The following is a 17,554-nucleotide window of genomic DNA, read 5'->3' as shown; positions in this document are numbered from 1 at the left end:
GAAATAGGTGCTGATTCGATATCTCACGACCCCCGAGTCATTAATGACCAGTTCAAATATTTCTACTCTACCCTATATCAATCAGAGGTGGGCAGTAATTCATCCGAGATCTACTCGTTTCTTGACTCGCTGGATCTTCCCAAGCTCTCTCCGGACGCTCAGTCGCCTTTGGAACAGCCGTTGTCGATTGAAGAGATAACGAACGCTATTAAATTATCTCAGACTGGAAGGTCGCCAGGTCCGGACGGTTTCCCCATGGAGTTTTACAAGGAATTCTCTTCGAAGCTCACACCTATTTTAGAATCAGTTTATGCTGAATCTTTTGCTACTGGCAATCTGCCGCAGACGCTTACCCAGGCCACGATCTCAGTCTTACTAAAGAAAGATAAAGATCCTGTACAGTGTAGCTCATACAGGCCAATAAGTCTTTTGTGCTGTGACTATAAGATTTTAACCAAAACTCTTGCACTACGGTTGGACCCTATTATTTCCACCATTATTAATGAGGACCAAACGGGCTTCATTCCCGGACGGCAGTCATTTTTTAATGTGAGACGACTGTTTAATGTGGTATTCTCCCCCCATTCGACAATACAACCGGAAGTTATTCTGAGCCTTGACGCTGAAAAGGCGTTTGATAGAATCGAATGGTCGTACCTTTTCACAGTTCTGGAGAAATTCGGCATGGGACCTACTTTTTGTAGATGGATTAAAGTCCTATATTCAACGCCTATGGCTGCAGTCAGGACAAATGGTCTGATTTCGGAATATTTTTCGCTCTACAGGGGGACGAGGCAGGGCTGTTGCCTGTCACCCTTCCTGTTTGACATTGCGATCGAACCGCTGGCAATTGCTATCAGATCTGATGAGAGGATTAAAGGTATATCCAGGGGTGAGGTAACTCATAAAACTCTGCTTTATGCTGATGATCTCCTTTTGCAGATATCAGACCCAATTGGGAGTATGCCCCACCTTTTCCGCTGGCTGCGGGAGTTCAGCAACATATCGGGGTATAAGGTTAATTTATCAAAATCTTTACTGTTTCCATTGAACAATCTGGCAAAACAGACCACTTATGACGATTTGCCTTTTAAAATTGAAAATGACAAATTCACATATTTGGGACTGGAAATAGCTGGCTCGATTAAGACTATTTTCCAGTATAACTACAGGTCTATTCTGGACTGTACTAAATCTGATCTGGGTAGGTGGTCAAAACTTCCACTTTCGCTGGCAGGACGGATAAATGTGGTGAAGATGACTGTAATGCCCAGGTTTCTTTATCTATTCCAAATGATCCCCATCTTTCTCCCCAAATCCTATTTTGCCCAGCTGGATCGCTTTGTCTCTTTGTTCATATGGAACAAAAAACCTGCACGCATAAGGAGAGCGAGCCTGGAGAGAGCTAAAGCTGATGGTGGTTTGGGCTTACCTAATTTCTTATTCTATTATTGGGCTGCTAACATTGTCAAGCTGACATATTGGATAACCATGTTTGCGGATGGGGAGGGTCCAGTCTGGGCAGATATGGAACTGAGAGCTACACTCCCAATCTCTCCGATTTCGATCTTAACTGCCCCTCTCCCACTGAATGTCAAAGCATCTGGGCTGAACTCCAATTTGGTGGTTCAAAATTCAATTAAGATCTGGGGTCAATTCAGGAAACATTTTAACTTGACAAATACTTGTAGCTTTTCTCCGATAATGTTCAACCATCTTTTTACACCATCTCAAATAGATCATTCATTTGCAGTCTGGCACAGAAACGGTCTGGTTTTCTTTCAAGATCTCTTCACTGAGGATGGCTTTGTCTCATTTAAACATTTGTGTGAAGACCATAACTTACCAAAGTCTCACTACTTCAGATACCTTCAGGCTCGGAGTTTTGCTTCTAAATTTCTCCCAGGGTACCCGTCTCTGCCCTCTAAGGACCTACTGTATCTAGTTCTTAATGTGAGTCAGCCCACTAAAAGAGCAATATCGAAGATTTATGCATTGATTCTTGAAAGCTGCCCTCATACATGGGACAAACCTAAGGCGGCGTGGGAAGGGGAGGTTGGAGAACTCATCTCAGAAGACATCTGGAAGAAAGCCATACAGCGTATACATACGTCTTCTCTCTGTATTAGACATGGCCTGATTCAATTTAAGGTCGTCCACAGGCTCCACTATTCTAATGACAGACTGTCTAAACTGTACCCTGATGTTGCACCGAATTGTCCTAGATGTGATTACTCTCCTGTTTCTTTGGGGCACATGTTTTGGTCATGTCCCTCCCTGTATGGTTTCTGGACATCAATTTTTCAATCACTGTCAGCTATATCGGGTGAAACACTGCGGCCTGACTCTTTGATAGCTATCTTCGGTGTACCTCGGGAAGAGCTGAGACTCTCTCCCCTCCACAAAAACGCAATAGCCTTTGCCTCGTTGCATGCCCGCCGTCTGATACTGCTGAGCTGGAAGGCGTCGAACCCTCCTTCCTACGTCCATTGGATTAGAGAGGTGATGTTGGGATTAGCTCTGGAAAAAATTAGGTATACCGTGCGCGGCTTGGAGAGTAAATATGACAAAACCTGGTCACGGTTCATAACTCATGTCAAGAGTCTGTCTTTTGCCTGATTTATTGTTCTTTACTTGTTGGTAATTTATGCTCTTGCTCTCTTCTCGGACTGCTGTCCATAGTCTCCTCAATGCCCGTACTTTGACTGTTGGGATTTCTTTAATCCCTTTTTCTTCTTTGTTTCTTCTCTCATGTGCCGGGGTCCGGCTGTTGGTGCTATAATGACTGTCACAGATTGGTTTGAGTGTTTCTCCCCCCTTTTTTTTTTTTTTTTTTTTTTTTTTTTTTTTGTGTTGTGTGTATTGTGCTTCCTGGTTGTGGGGATGCCACCTGGATGGGGGTGGGGGGGTAGGGTTCGCAACTTTTGTAAGAAATTCTGGACTGTTTTGTTGGAAAACTATAAATAAAGTTGTAAAAAAAAAAAAAAAAAAAAAAAAAAAGAGTGTGGCAAGAATCTGAGCGCAGTGGAGAGACTGGTGAGTATGAGCATTTACAGTACATAGCAACCATAGATCAGAGTTCAGATCTGTAGATCGACGAAGAGAGAAAGCAGAAAAACAAGTTGTGATCAATGTTTGCAAAATTGCTTATGAATCTTAAGTTTTCATATTACTGATGTAATTATTTTCATGTGTTTAACCAGCGTAACATTGAGTACTTACTCATTTTAATCACTGCTTTTGGCGCTTAGATGTTAATTTTGCTTCCCGTCCGTTAGTCTTTAATCATATCCTAATGACTTCTGCTTTGTAATATTTGTCATAATAATGTCTGTCATAATAATGAGATATATTTATAGCTGTTGGTGCTGCAGGTGGAGGTTGTATTTTAAGACCAGCACATTAGGTCGTTCAAGTCTAACCACTGCCATCTAAATTTGCTTCAAGTCCATTAAACAGATTGTTGCTGTCACTTTGCAGCGCTGTTGGACATGTGTGATTAAACTCCCACATATCGCATGGAACTAAATAAATGCATGAGAGATATATTTATACTCGGTTGCCTGGTGAAGCATGAAAACTTCTATCAAATTATCACTTTTTATTCTTCTGTCACCTCTTTATCAACATATCAACAAGGAAAAAATGCACTTCCAGATTCTGCTGACATGCTAATTAACTATAGCAGTAAAGTAGAAGATTCAGCAAGGACAATTCACCATGTGCTACTCATCTATATGTGGGGGGTTTTTTTTGTGTAGTTGATTTTTTTTGGGGGGGGAGGGGTTGGGGGCGTTGCTCTTTTTATATAAATAATATATAATTTGTTATGTATAATTATTTATTTAAATGACTTAGGTAGGTGAAGCCAAAAATGCCTCGCAAAAATACGATATGGTTTCTTGAAAATAACTGAGTGGTTAAGGAAATTTACCTGTGAGTACAACTAGGAACTGCAACAATAATCAATAAGAAAAATAGTAACAGTAAGAGTAGGTTTTGATTTGGCAGAGTTGGCAGAGTTTTGTGTCAAGTGCCTTCCCCGTTTTTGGCCAGTGTAACTTACTAATTGAAACACTTTAATTTGAGTTTTCATAAACCATAGCTACTACAAGTAAAGGGTGTAATTTGATTACATCGGTTCTTTTTCACAGACTAATGTGACTACAGCTGTGGTCAAAGGTGACATGTTGGGCATGTTTTTGGAGTGACTGAGTAAGTCTTTGCAGCACACTGGAAAGTGCTGAGTTTGCTGGTAACGTATTTCACCAGTGCGGTCATTTTTTACCAGAGTTTGTTTCCAGTGAGTGAATATCTTTTTGACTTGCTCTCTGGATTTGTGATGTGTGTGTATGTGTCTGTGTCAAGCCAGCATGATCTTCATATAATTTCCCACATATATGTACAATTGAGTGAGCTTCTTCACAAACACATGCAGCTAAATGCCATTTACGACATTCAGATAATTCTAGCATGAGTATAGAAATCTGTGAAACCAGCTAAAGTGTGATTGATACCAACTTCTAGTCCTTAAAGTGAAACTTCATGCTTCTCATTTGGTGTTAATGTCTGAAATCTATGAAGTCTATTCGAGCTTCCTGGAAATAACACTTTTTGTTTTCACTTTACAAAGTCTGTGTGAAGCGATGGGCAGGTGGTCAGATGCACAAACATGCACACCGTTTGATCAAGGAGCCAAAGTTTGAGTCTTATCTGAGATTATTTTCAGTTATACTTTTACTTGCTGCTTGCATTCCAGAGTGCACAGGTTATATGTAATACGTCACCACTTGCAAAAACCATCTATAGAAAATTTTCTGAGTGCAGGTCTTTTCAATTGATATAATCTGCTAGCACACCAACTGTGTCTGCAAGACATAACTGCATTTCTATTTCTATTTAAATGAAGGCTATGCATGAAAACCCTAAATTAAACATAACTATAGCTTGACATTTACTGAAATTAAGATAATCAAGTCAATGTTAATAAAAGTTGTAATATATTTATATTTATTTTGTTGCAAAGCAGAAAGAAAGAAAGAAATAAAGAAAAATGATGAATAAATACATCCCATCATACGTGTCATTCCTCGCTTTTAAACAAAATTAGTAAAGATCTGAGCCCCCGAGCTCTCCACTTTAATAATTCACACTTTCAGATTCATAGGTGGTAATGACCAGCTATTTTAAACATCCCCTTTGGAGCAGAAGGGGATGGTTCGTGATTGGTCACGACTGGCGGGAAGTCAGTAAGAGAGTAACAGTCCCGCAGGGACATGCTCCACTAAGCATCTCTTTCTCCAGCCAAGAAGCAGCACTTGGCACCACAGATAGGAAATTGATCAGATCCATTGACTTGGGTGTGTAAATGATGGTTTAACCCTCTCAGGCTCAAATTAAACTTTTTGTTGCTAATGCACAACCAAGTCCTGCAGTGGTACTTCTGAGTAAAAAAAAACTCATAAAATATGTATGTGGGGTAATCAAGTTGTTAGTTTTTAAGTGTTGCAAATCGGCAACGCCTGCCTTTAGAGGGTTAAGACTTCAGCCTGTGTCCAGGGGGGCATGTAGTAAATGAGGGAGATGTAGTTGATGTGAAATATGGCCTTAAACTCCCACAAGGGCTTTAGCCTCTTGCTAAGCATGCAGCTCTGTCCCAGTCTATTTCCAGCGGTGACTTATGCAGTCTAGTGTAAGGTACACTGCGCTTCTGTAAGAAGACACTTCTGCTCTGACAAGCAAAAGGCTGCTATGGTGAATATACTGGCTGACAGCAGGACCCAGGTGCATCAGCTGTGGATTGTCTAATAAAGAGTTGTTCATATTTATTCACCTAATAAAAGTCTTCTGAGCAGACATACTCTCCCTCCTCCTTTGGCTGATTAGCAGTATCTCTGGATAATCTATGAGTAAGTGCCTGCCTCAGAGGTGCTTAAAGGAGAAAGGGCTCGTTTACTTCTGCTTTCGCAACATTCTGGCTTTGCCTACATTTGCTGTTGCACTTACATCATATGCCATGCAGATAAATGAGCATGACATCATGTTATACCATAATTGATGTTGTTAGACTAAAAGCAATTTGTAATAGGTTATATTTGTACTGTATACAACATTTTAGGCTTAACATAGCTAGAGGTAACCTGTGTGCAGCATTGAATATGGTTAACCACAATATTTTACCAGAGACATTGTAACACACTGTTGGTTTTAAAGGAACTGCACTGCAGAGGTTTGAGTTGTATCTGTCTGATTCCAACACGTGTATGGAAATGTGGAGTCTCAGACATGAAAATTGCAAAGTTCCAGAGTGTGCTCTGCTGGGACGGATACTTTTTATATTGAACATGTGTCCCTGCATCCATTGTCATTGTTATGTAGATGATACCGAGCTTTATTTATCCATTAATCCAGATTATACAAGTCAACTATACAAGCATGTCTTAAAGACAAAGGCCTGGATGACCTTGTATGAAATTCATACAAAACTTATTGTTCTAAAAAAGAGCTTATTTTAGCTACCCTCTTATTCAATCAGAGGTCAACAAAGCAGTAGATCCACATACGTATTTTACACAATTATGCTAAGATGTTAAGTTCTTCGAAGTCTCAAACCAGGGAGCGGTCATGTGTTAGGTCAATGTGTTAACCACTACCCTATGGGCCACTGTGTAAACACTATGAGATCAAAAGGATTAATATTTTATGATAATAAAGGAATAATATACATTTCTTTCCCATTTCCATCCACATCATGGTCATGTGTGGGCTTGCAACCTGTCACAGAGCTAACGCATAGAGTCAAACTACTACACACCAATAAACCTAAACCAAAGCATGTCTATGGGAGGAAGCCACAGTATCCCAATGCAACCTTCACAGATGCAGGGAGAACACGCAAACTCCGCCAGGTCGGATTCCAATCCAAGACCTTTCAGCCCTGGGGTGACGGTGCACCACTGTCCTGCCTCATTCCCAAATGGGAATTAAGAAATATACAGAACAGGATGAGGCACAATGAAAAAATTATATATTTTGCAGTCATGACTATTCAGTATTCGTGAGACTTTAATGTGTAAATCTCGTTGTTTTTTCACCAGATTTTTTGTCAATGTTCTGCTGTTACTTTTGCAAAACTCATATTTTACGTATTCCTACAGTGGTTAGCATGGTTGGTGTAGTTCTATGAAGGCTGCAACATCATTTCACCTGAGTTTAACTTCAATAAGAATCCAAGTCTCTCCTGAATGATGTAAGCAGGCAGCTACAGGGGTCAATTAATCAAGTTCAACAAATAATGAACAAATAATCATTATCATCAACCATACCTAAAGGTAGCTGGATTAAATGAACAAGCTGCATGACACAATAAAATGTAAATATGCCATAAGTGTCCACATGGACAGGTTATCCTGTAAGGTCTTCAAAGTTTCAGTTATTTCTGTGAGTTTGTGTGAAGATACATCAATTATGCTCAACACTGAAACTGGAATCATTGTATGATTACCTAATTTGGAAAATAATCTGATAACAGGTGACTGAATGCATGTTAATCCATAGTCTAGACTTCCAGATGAGTACTCCCCTGCATCTTTTCCCCCACATTCTCCATTATGGCTGCCTCTCTAAAGCATTCGTCCATGGGCAGCCATACTCGTGAGATGCCACAATTGAATGATCTATTAATTATTCAACTTGGCCTCACTGAATAATCTGTTCTTTTTTGCCTTTTTTCTTAAATGTCAAATGGGTAATACCACTCATCAATAACCCTAAGTGTGAAAGCTGCGACTGCATCCAGGAACCCCCAGTGTGGTGCCAAATTGCCCATCTGAAACCTTTCCCTCACGCCCCTCCTCCCACCATGCCCCTTCACACCCATGCACCACATATTCATTCAGTGTCATTATTTGGCAGACACCCACCTCCAGGGCAATCTCCTCTATCTGCAACTGCTTCATGGCACTGCGATTCCCATCCACATTTTTGTGGTAGTAAAGCACCATTACGTCATACTTCTTCATGATGGACTTGTAGTTCTTGGCACTGAGTTCATGGACCCGGTCTTTGCCATCATACTCAGGGATCTCCAAGCCCTTCTCTCCCCAGCACAGGGTCCCCAAAGAAGCGAATACCCCTAAAAACACCCAGCACCATTTCATGGTTATTGTCACCTGTTCGTTGTAAGAACTCTTCTTCTCAATGCCTGGTGATAGCGGGGTAGAAGGGCAACTAAAATACTCTTAAAGAAGTTAATGTTGTCCCAAACACAACTTAGTGTCTTCTTCTTGTCCCGCAGGCTAGAGAAGAGCAGGCCTGACATTAATACCCTCCTTTTAAAACAGATTTGCACATGGTTTTGCTGATGTCACTAGCTAAAGAGGGTGGTACCATTTTCTGGGGCAGTAAAGGGGGCACAATACTGATCCTGCCCATCCGCAAGCCATTGGCTGTCTAAAATGTAGGAATGACAGTGGTGGGGTCAGTCAGGGTGGATAGTGCTCAGGAAAATAGCAAAGGGGGGGGCAACATAGGAGGAGCCATGTTTAGGCTGTAGAGCCACCTGTTTGGAGCTAGAGCTATGAAAAGGGAAAACAGTGTTGCTGGCTGTTTGGAGAGCTGCAGATACCATCCTAGTGTCTTTGAGGGCTGAAGGTATGGATAGATGTATGATGAGAGTGGGTAGAAAGGAGAGCTCTAAGATGCCTTTCCCATATTAAGTTTTGCAGAGGAGACACACTCTTTCTAAAAATAAGAGCTCTATTGGACAACACTCTGAACAACATGGTGTCCACAGAGTCCACATAGAGGGTCAGAGAGTAGTTGTCTTTAGAAAAACAGAGAAAATGGGGACACTTGTTTGTTTCTCAGAAAAATAACCTTTAATAGTTCTCCAATTTTCTAGCCACCCTCCACAACTGGTCTCAGTTATATTTGGTTCACTTATTTGGTTCATTTCCAACCATTCCCAATAGGTGGAAAGTGTGGCTTTTTCTCATTGTTCAAACACCAGAATGAACGAATTGTACACGTTAGCTCTACTAAAAATGACTGCTTTGACTTTAAATCAGCAAAGATTACTTCAGCACACATCAGGAAACCCCTTAGTATTTAAACAAATATGAGAGATGCTCTGTAGGAAGTGTTGACATACAGTGGGGCAAAAAAGTATTTAGTCAGCCACCGATTGTGCAAGTTCCCCCACTTAAAATGATGACAGAGGTCAGTAATTTGCACCAGAGGTACACTTCAACTGTGAGAGACAGAATGTGAAAAAAAATCCATGAATTCACATGGTAGGATTTGTAAAGAATTTATTCGTAAATCAGGGTGGAAAATAAGTATTTGGTCAATAACAAAAATACAACTCAATACTTTGTAACATAACCTTTGTTGGCAATAACAGAGGTCAAACGTTTACTATAGGTCTTTACCAGGTTTGCACACACAGTAGCTGGTATTTTGGCCCATTCCTCCATGCAGATCTTCTCGAGAGCAGTGATGTTTTGGGGCTGTCGCCGAGCAACACGGACTTTCAACTCCCGCCACAGATTTTCTATGGGGTTGAGGTCTGGAGACTGGCTAGGCCACTCCAGGACTTTCAAATGCTTCTTACGGAGCCACTCCTTTGTTGCCCGGGCGGTGTGTTTTGGATCATTGTCATGTTGGAAGACCCAGCCTCGTTTCATCTTCAAAGTTCTCACTGATGGAAGGAGGTTTTGGCTCAAAATCTCACGATACATGGCCCCATTCATTCTGTCCTTAACACGGATCAGTCGTCCTGTCCCCTTGGCAGAAAAACAGACCCATAGCATGATGTTTCCACCCCCATGCTTCACAGTAGGTATGGTGTTCTTGGGATGCAACTCAGTATTCTTCTTCCTCCAAACACGACGAGTTGAGTTTATACCAAAAAGTTTTACTTTGGTTTCATCTGACCACATGACATTCTCCCAATCCTTTGCTGTATCATCCATGTGCTCTCTGGCAAACTTCAGACGGGCCTGGACATGCACTGGCTTCAGCAGCGGAACACGTCTGGCACTGCGGGATTTGATTCCCTGCCGTTGTAGTGTGTTACTGATGGTGACCTTTGTTACTTTGGTCCCAGCTCTCTGCAGGTCATTCACCAGGTCCCCCCGTGTGGTTCTGGGATCTTTGCTCACCGTTCTCATGATCATTTTGACCCCACGGGATGAGATCTTGCGTGGAGCCCCAGATCGAGGGAGATTATCAGTGGTCTTGTATGTCTTCCATTTTCTGATGATTGCTCCCACAGTTGATTTTTTCACACCAAGCTGCTTGCCTATTGTAGATTCACTCTTCCCAGTCTGGTGCAGGTCTACAATACTTTTCCTGGTGTCCTTCGAAAGCTCTTTGGTCTTGGCCATGGAGGAGTTTGGAGTCTGACTGTTTGAGGCTGTGGACAGGTGTCTTTTATACAGATGATGAGTTCAAACAGGTGCCATTCATACAGGTAACGAGTGGGGGACAGAAAAGCTTCTTACAAAAGACGTTACAGGTCTGTGAGAGCCAGAGATTTTCCTTGTTTGAGGTGACCAAATACTTATATTCCACCCTGATTTACGAATAAATTCTTTACAAATCCTACCATGTGAATTCATGGATTTTTTTTTCACATTCTGTCTCTCACAGTTGAAGTGTACCTCTGGTGCAAATTACTGACCTCTGTCATCATTTTAAGTGGGGGAACTTGCACAATCGGTGGCTGACTAAATACTTTTTTGCCCCACTGTAACAGGATTGCTCATGTGCAAAAAGTCCTGAACTCTCATCAATAAAACATCACAATTCATGACAGTTTATGTTTGACTGAAGACGGAGATGATATATTATAGCTACAGTGACTGGCTGACGCATGAGCGTGCTCTGAGCACACTCCTCTGGCCTGTGCGTCAGCTATATTTGAATTGGAGCAGAGAAATTAGATTTAATAGAGGAGTGGCACAGAGAGACTCAGATACAGTGTGAGAGCATGTCAGCTATTAGTTTACAATGAGAAAGGGGAGAGGGTGGCTATTAATAACAGTTTGTAATATGATCGCCCTTCTCATTCTGCCAGCATGGTGGGTCAGGCAGCATGTGTCTATTTAGATGCCAGTGAGGGCCGCCGTAGGGGTGCTGGCACAGCTAGGGCATCATCACAATGAGTTTTCAGATGTAAATATATTTGACTTCATATCTATTGGTGTGTGAAACACCCGATTTTCAGTTTATAAAGTAAGGAGTGGTGTAGGGACATTTTTAAATGTTGTTAAAAGGCTGACTACACTTAGGTATTGATGTTAAAACATTAACATAGAAGATATTAACATTATCTGTAAGTACATTTCTGTGTAAAAAGTCATGATCCACCCCTCATTTCTTTATATTTTGTGAGGAAAATGTGAACAGGTGCAGCGATTTATTGAAACATTGAACAAACATAGAAGTAGTATGCATGCAAAATACATGTACAGTTTGAATGAGCTTGAAAATCAATATTCAGCATGACCACCTTTATTTTTCAACACAGCCTTCTGTCTCTTAGGCAGCCTTATTCTAATTTCTTTAAGTAGTCTTCAGGAATAGTTCTCCGGGCTTCTTCAAGGACATTCAAAGCTCTTCTTTAGATGTCGGCTGCCTTGAAATGATCCCACACTCCTTAAGTAATGTTGAGGTCCGGGCTCTGGGGAGGCCAATCATGACTGGTGGTGTTTTTTTCTATGCAGGTCTGCTTTTACTGCATTGGCAGTGTGTTTGAGATCATTATCATGCTGAAAAAAAACAAGGCTGTTGCCATTCAGATGCTTTCCAGAAAGTATTGCATGGTTGATTATAATCTGACAGTACTTTTTCCATTTAAAATTCCATCAATTTAACAAGACCCAGCACCGCTGGCTGAAATGCAGCCCCAAATCATTATCAAACCTCCATCTGACCTGTTGTCACTGATTTTCAGTCCAGTTATTGTGTCATTTAGCATAGCTCAGCCTTTTCTCTTAGTTTGGTTTGGTTAGACACAACCTTGAGGTACACCTTTGAGATAGGTGAGGTCAGGTTCAGAACTGCAAATGATTGAAAAAGCAGTCAAAGTCCAGAGAATAACTTTGATAGACCTTCAAAGTTTGGCTCAATGGAAGCAAAACATAACTACATGAGGGGTGACTCAAGACTTTCTGCTCTTCAGTATTGCTTTCAATTAACCAGTGTTTTTGTTGAATTTAACAAAAATGTAAAAGCCACAGTTTCAAATTCGTTGGCTGTGGTACCTCGCCTGCCAAATACATAATGAGCAGTCTATTACTGCTTACAAGAGATCCACAGTAACAAAGCAACACAGTCATTAAAAATCCTTTAACGTTCCCACGAGGACGGTAAAATGCCAGACTTTAGCTAAAGGGAGACGTGTCCAATTTGTAGCGCGACAGCAGAGTAAATAATCAGTAAAATGCGCAGTAATACCACCTGACTGGAATATTCTACACACGAACTAGAACAGGTGTTATGTAATACTAGTGCAGCGCCTGCTGGTGTGGCCATATGCAGCTGTTGGTCACTGGCATCTCTGTGAGATCACTGGTGAGAGATGATGTCAGAGCATGCGAGGATTTAATGATGATGCCATCATCATCTGCACATTGATTGCTTACACTCTTAATGTGAGACTGCTTTTCACATGTGACACTGCACTCACTTTAGGTCCTAACAATACAGCTGCCTAGTCTGAAGTGGATCGGTCGAATACTAGTTAGGTTAAAAACATGTCAGGATTAACCTTAATTAATCACCCAACCTTAACTTCAAGAGATGTTGCCTGATGTCTTCATCTAAATACTTTGTTCTAAGACTGAGTTATTACTATACCCTATATAATACTATATTATTACTGTTACTATTAATAGTACATTCTTCCTCTTCATGCTCATCAGGAAGCACATAAAGGTCTGTTGATGAGCTTGGGTTACATTATTATTGATGGAAGATAGCTGCAGGATTTTATATTTCCTAAAGATTCATGTGAGAAGACGACGACAGACGCAGAGACACAAGCAGAGTGAGCGTCTCCTCTTCCTATTCGGCTTCCTGATCTATCATCAGGGAGAACAAGCACTGTAACAGGAACGAGACTCTCGCAGTCACTGAGAGCTTCCTGTTAAATATTAACAGGTGTGTGACTAAGACCATTAGCCCCTGCTGCCTCCTTCATTCAGCCCTAACTGTGTCTGCTAACTGTTGCACATCTGAGGACAGCTCCCTCCTCTGGCGGTTGCCCCAATAACCCTCATCTCTTTTTTGGCTTGTTACGTCCATCTTCTCCCTCTCAGCCCTCTTTAGATTGTCTCAAACAGGACGAGTAATAACAAGCAATCACACGGTTTGTGCCGAGGTCATTAAACTCTGCATGTGCTGTTGCTAAGGCGACTGGCAGGCTGACTCAAACAGCTTGTTTTGTGAGATGAAGAAGGATCACTGCAAATGTGGCTCATGCAGAGCTAAAGTAAATCCATCAGCTTCAGTTAATTATTTTCTTGTACCGATATGTCTCTGTTTGTGAAACAAAGAACCAAGAGTCATTTTCCCTCTTTCAGATTTAAAAAATGCTGTAACGATGTCCCCATTTAAGACTTTCATCGTTTCAGCACAGACTTTGCTGTACTTGTATTTTCAACTCCATATTGTGCGTCACCTCCTCCACCGTGGCAAGGGGTGAAAAGTATGACACATCCGAGTTGGGGTGCTAATGAGATCTAAAGGCTTGATCACAAGGAGAGAAAATGGAAGAAACAAGGGAGGTGAAAAGGTGTGATGGGTAATTTTAGGTGAGAGATCGAAGGATGGAAAAAAAGGTAAGTAACAAAAAGAGGAGGAAATGAATGACACATGGAGGAGAATAAGGACACTGACTCATATAGAAAGCAGGAAAATTAGCTATTGGGGCTAATAACAGGGGAGAATTTAATGTATGTAAAGAGTTACCACAATGGAATAAATATGCACAAACTCATCTGAGGCATAGTCATCCATAACAGCATCCAAGTCAGATGCCCAAATCACTGTCTAAGGGCCACCTAGTGTGCAGCCACACTGCACTTCTGTAAGTTAACCACCTGTGTTAGGTCTTTGTTGGACATGACTTTCAGACACTATTCATCTGCTGTTGATAGCCTTTTACGTGAGCTAATGCTATTTATGTCCTCCACTTATCGAGTTTCCACTCAATTTTAAGTATATACTACACAGCGTGCTGAGATATGCCAAGTTTTCAGATAATAGCTCTCTGGGAATCACCTTGTTGGTGCAAAAATAGTATTTATCATTATCCTCATCTTTTGTGTTTTTTTGCATATTCAGAAGAATCTACAAATAATAAATGAATCATATGTTTTTGCGGCACGCTGCTAGTAAAGTTAAGTGTCTGAAGCATGTGTTATGTGCATTTTTTTTTGTGCTTGAATGATTCATAGGTCAGTGTTAAGTGGCTTAACGAACCAAAAAATATTCCTCTGTAAATTTTTAGGTTTAACAGCTGGACTGAAAGTGATTTAAAAGGCAGCCACTGTCCAAGGAAATCAAACCTCACTTAGGCATAAGTAACAGCTCCCTGAAACACATCATCCAGTCTTCATTTAGTTTGTTGTGATCTCGTCACCCGACTGTAAAAGGAAAATTTAAAGAAATAAACTGAGGACTTTATAAGAAGAAGAATAAGTGCAACACTTGAATGTGACAAAGTAATGCTGTGTACAGTCAGTCAAGTAACATAAATCATAGGAAGGAGCCCAAAAAGCAGGCTCAATTAGAAATGCAATAAAAGGATATGATGGAAGCCGAACTCAGTAGACCCTATGTTTGTAAAACATCTCCATTAAGCATAGATTTATATGAAGATCAGAGTCAGAAAATGATGATGTGTGAATTGATATTTTAAGAAAATTTAAAGAAAATTAGTCAAGTAGAGATGAATTAAGAGGGCAGAAACAGCACTGTTGTTAATCATGCATGATTGCGTCAGAATTTTAAATGCACAAGGTGAAAGAAAAAATGCCAAAAGTTTAATAAAGGCAGAATGTGAAAACTTAATAAAGCATAAAGCAAAGATGGCTTTTTCTTATTGTATGGCAGTATCACAGTGTGTCAACTTAAGCACATTTCAGATGCACTATTGTGATGCCATATGTCCACCACAGCAGGTTATTTCAGATGCAGGTAATGTTTTTGTGCAGAATACCATATCCTCACACTCGACACATGTCAAAACCTCTGAGTGGGAAATGCTGATTTTGTTTTATGTTTTTTCTGTCAAAATATGTCACGATGAACACTGTGGAAATGAACAGCAGTGCAAGGTACTGCCAAATGAAGCTCAGTCTACTGCAAACTTTAACTCAGGGTTATTAGAAAACAGTCAGGTTTGACAAACTTTGATTGTAGGAATTCGTGTTATAATAGTAAATATACAACGTAACGCGTTGGCACCAGGTGAGAAATCACAAATATACATTTAAAGCTACACATTACAGGCACAAGGAGAGCAAACTCTACTCCTATACTAATATGAGGAATTTAATATTATAAACGTAGGACTGCTCCTACAGCCAAAGACAGAAAGAAAGGATCAAAAATAAAAACTGTGTGAGTTGTCTGGTGACCTTAAATGATCTTGGAAGCAAATAAGGAACGAATACAAGAAATGAATTAAAATCTGTAAGAGTGCTTTGCATGTCTGTATATCAAGGTCTACAAGTGCACATCTTTAATGCTGTCTGAGGATTATGTTGCTATAGGATAATTGTGCAATATAACAGGAATTAAGCAATAAAACAGTCTGTGAAAAAAAATTAAATGGGTTCACTGTCCAAGAGACTGATGAGTGGAAAGTTGTTTTGTGAAGATCTATTATCCCAAGTTATGTCTGCATCATAAGTTCCTGTTGGGATGGATGCACCTCAGTAAAACGTTAAGCCTGGCCAGCTGCTTATTAACAAAAATACTGAATCAGCCAATCATGTGGTAGCATCTCAGTGTAATCAGGCATGTAGAAATGGTTCAAACTGAGCACCAGAATGGGGAAGAAAAGTGATTTAAGTGACTCTGAATGTGGTATGGTTATTAGCACCAAAGGTGCTGGGATCTTCCCAAACAACCAGGAGGGAGTAGTGTTTTGAAAAATGAGGACATCTTTATTCCTCTTTATGTCTGACAGTAACACAAAGTGGAGAAAAAACTCAAAGTAGTGAAATATCTGAAAATTCTTAATGGTATCATAAATCTAGGGAATGGTAGAAGGAATGGAAAATGATATCTTTGGGGCTTTTTCCCTCCCTATTTCTGTTATAGATGGTTTATAATAATAGAAAATTTAAAAAGATAGCACAAAATATTTCGTCTTTAAGGTATTTCAGTGTTGCCTTCCAGCCACAGGGAGAAGATATTTAGAGATTGTAAGTGGGCGTAAACTCATGACATCCACCTGTTGCATGATTGCGGTCATATTTATTCATTTGTGAGTCACATCAACATGCAGCAGCAGAGCCGACCTGAGACATGTTTTGGCTAATAAGCTATCAGATCGAAATAATGTTCCAAATCAGACCCAAGTCGCAACCCTCCACACACCTCCTACCAGGACCAGTCTGGCCCTGGTACTCACTCCCTCTCTGTCCCACACCCACGGTCCGTATGCTGGTTTAAATGTTGCTAAGCGTCTCCTCACAAAGCTGGTGCTCTCTCCTTCTCTGACACGCGCACACACATGACCAAAGTTTAAGAAATTCACACAACAAGATGTATGAAAGCAGAACAACAGAAGTTTAACAAGACATGTATGTACAACACAAATACTCAAAATGAAACAACTATACACCCAGAGATTACACACATACACAAACACATTTTTTTTGGTAAAGTAGTGGGTTGGCTCTCTGCGTGAAACACTGGCCAGCCTTTGTGTTCTGGTGTCCAAGCAACTAGAGGGGGCAGAAACACACACAAACACAAACACACACACGCACACGCACACACACACACACACACACACAGACTGATAGGAGGAGAGATTCTGCGATGTGCAGTTTAAATTATTAGGAGTTAAGCCCTTGACATTTCCAGAAGTAAAGGGAAATTGTGTTTGCCACATGGCCTTGAATGAGCCACATTTATTTTTTGTTACAGTTCAGAAATCACAGTCTTTCAGGTGAGGCCCTTTGAGTGGTTGACAGATTTCACCTGTCTCCCAGGATCTTAGCCAGCTGTGAAAGAAAGGCTCGTGAGGTTTGACTTTAGATTCAAATCTAAGTGTAGTTCATAAACAGAATAAGGCTGACAGAAAGAGTGATGGCATGCTGCAGGGGAAGAAGTAACTGAAATTAACATTTAATTTTCAAATTCCAAAAATAATGGGGAACATCGTCAGAGGAGTGGCTTGAAGTAAGGAACCGACAAAGAAATATCACCTCTGTGTGTATCTCTCATGAATCTGAAGGATGTGAGCTTTCTGGGCTGAACAGCCACAATTTTACTCACTTACTTCCACTTCATGGAGATACTTTTACCA

At 40.7% G+C, this 17,554-nt stretch overlaps 1 protein-coding gene across 1 annotated transcript in view; it reads right to left on the bottom strand.

The window, feature by feature from the left end:
• casq1b (calsequestrin 1b) overlaps positions 1-8,318 on the bottom strand; it is a 29,376-nt gene extending 21,058 nt beyond the window's left edge. The window contains exon 1 of the mRNA XM_085396628.1: positions 7,923-8,318. Coding sequence (XP_085252754.1) covers positions 7,923-8,159 — 237 coding nt within the window. The 5' untranslated portion in view covers positions 8,160-8,318. The remainder of the gene's footprint in view (positions 1-7,922) is intronic.
• Between the last annotated feature and the right edge of the window lie 9,236 nt (positions 8,319-17,554).

The sequence above is a fragment of the Rhamphochromis longiceps genome, linkage group LG3 (assembly GCF_057381845.1).
Source record: "Rhamphochromis longiceps isolate RC_006_pf linkage group LG3, R_longiceps_female_GT1.1, whole genome shotgun sequence".
NCBI classification, from domain to species: domain Eukaryota; kingdom Metazoa; phylum Chordata; class Actinopteri; order Cichliformes; family Cichlidae; genus Rhamphochromis; species Rhamphochromis longiceps.
Note: the sequence above shows the minus strand (reverse complement) of the source record. Positions and strands in the feature narration are given on the sequence as shown.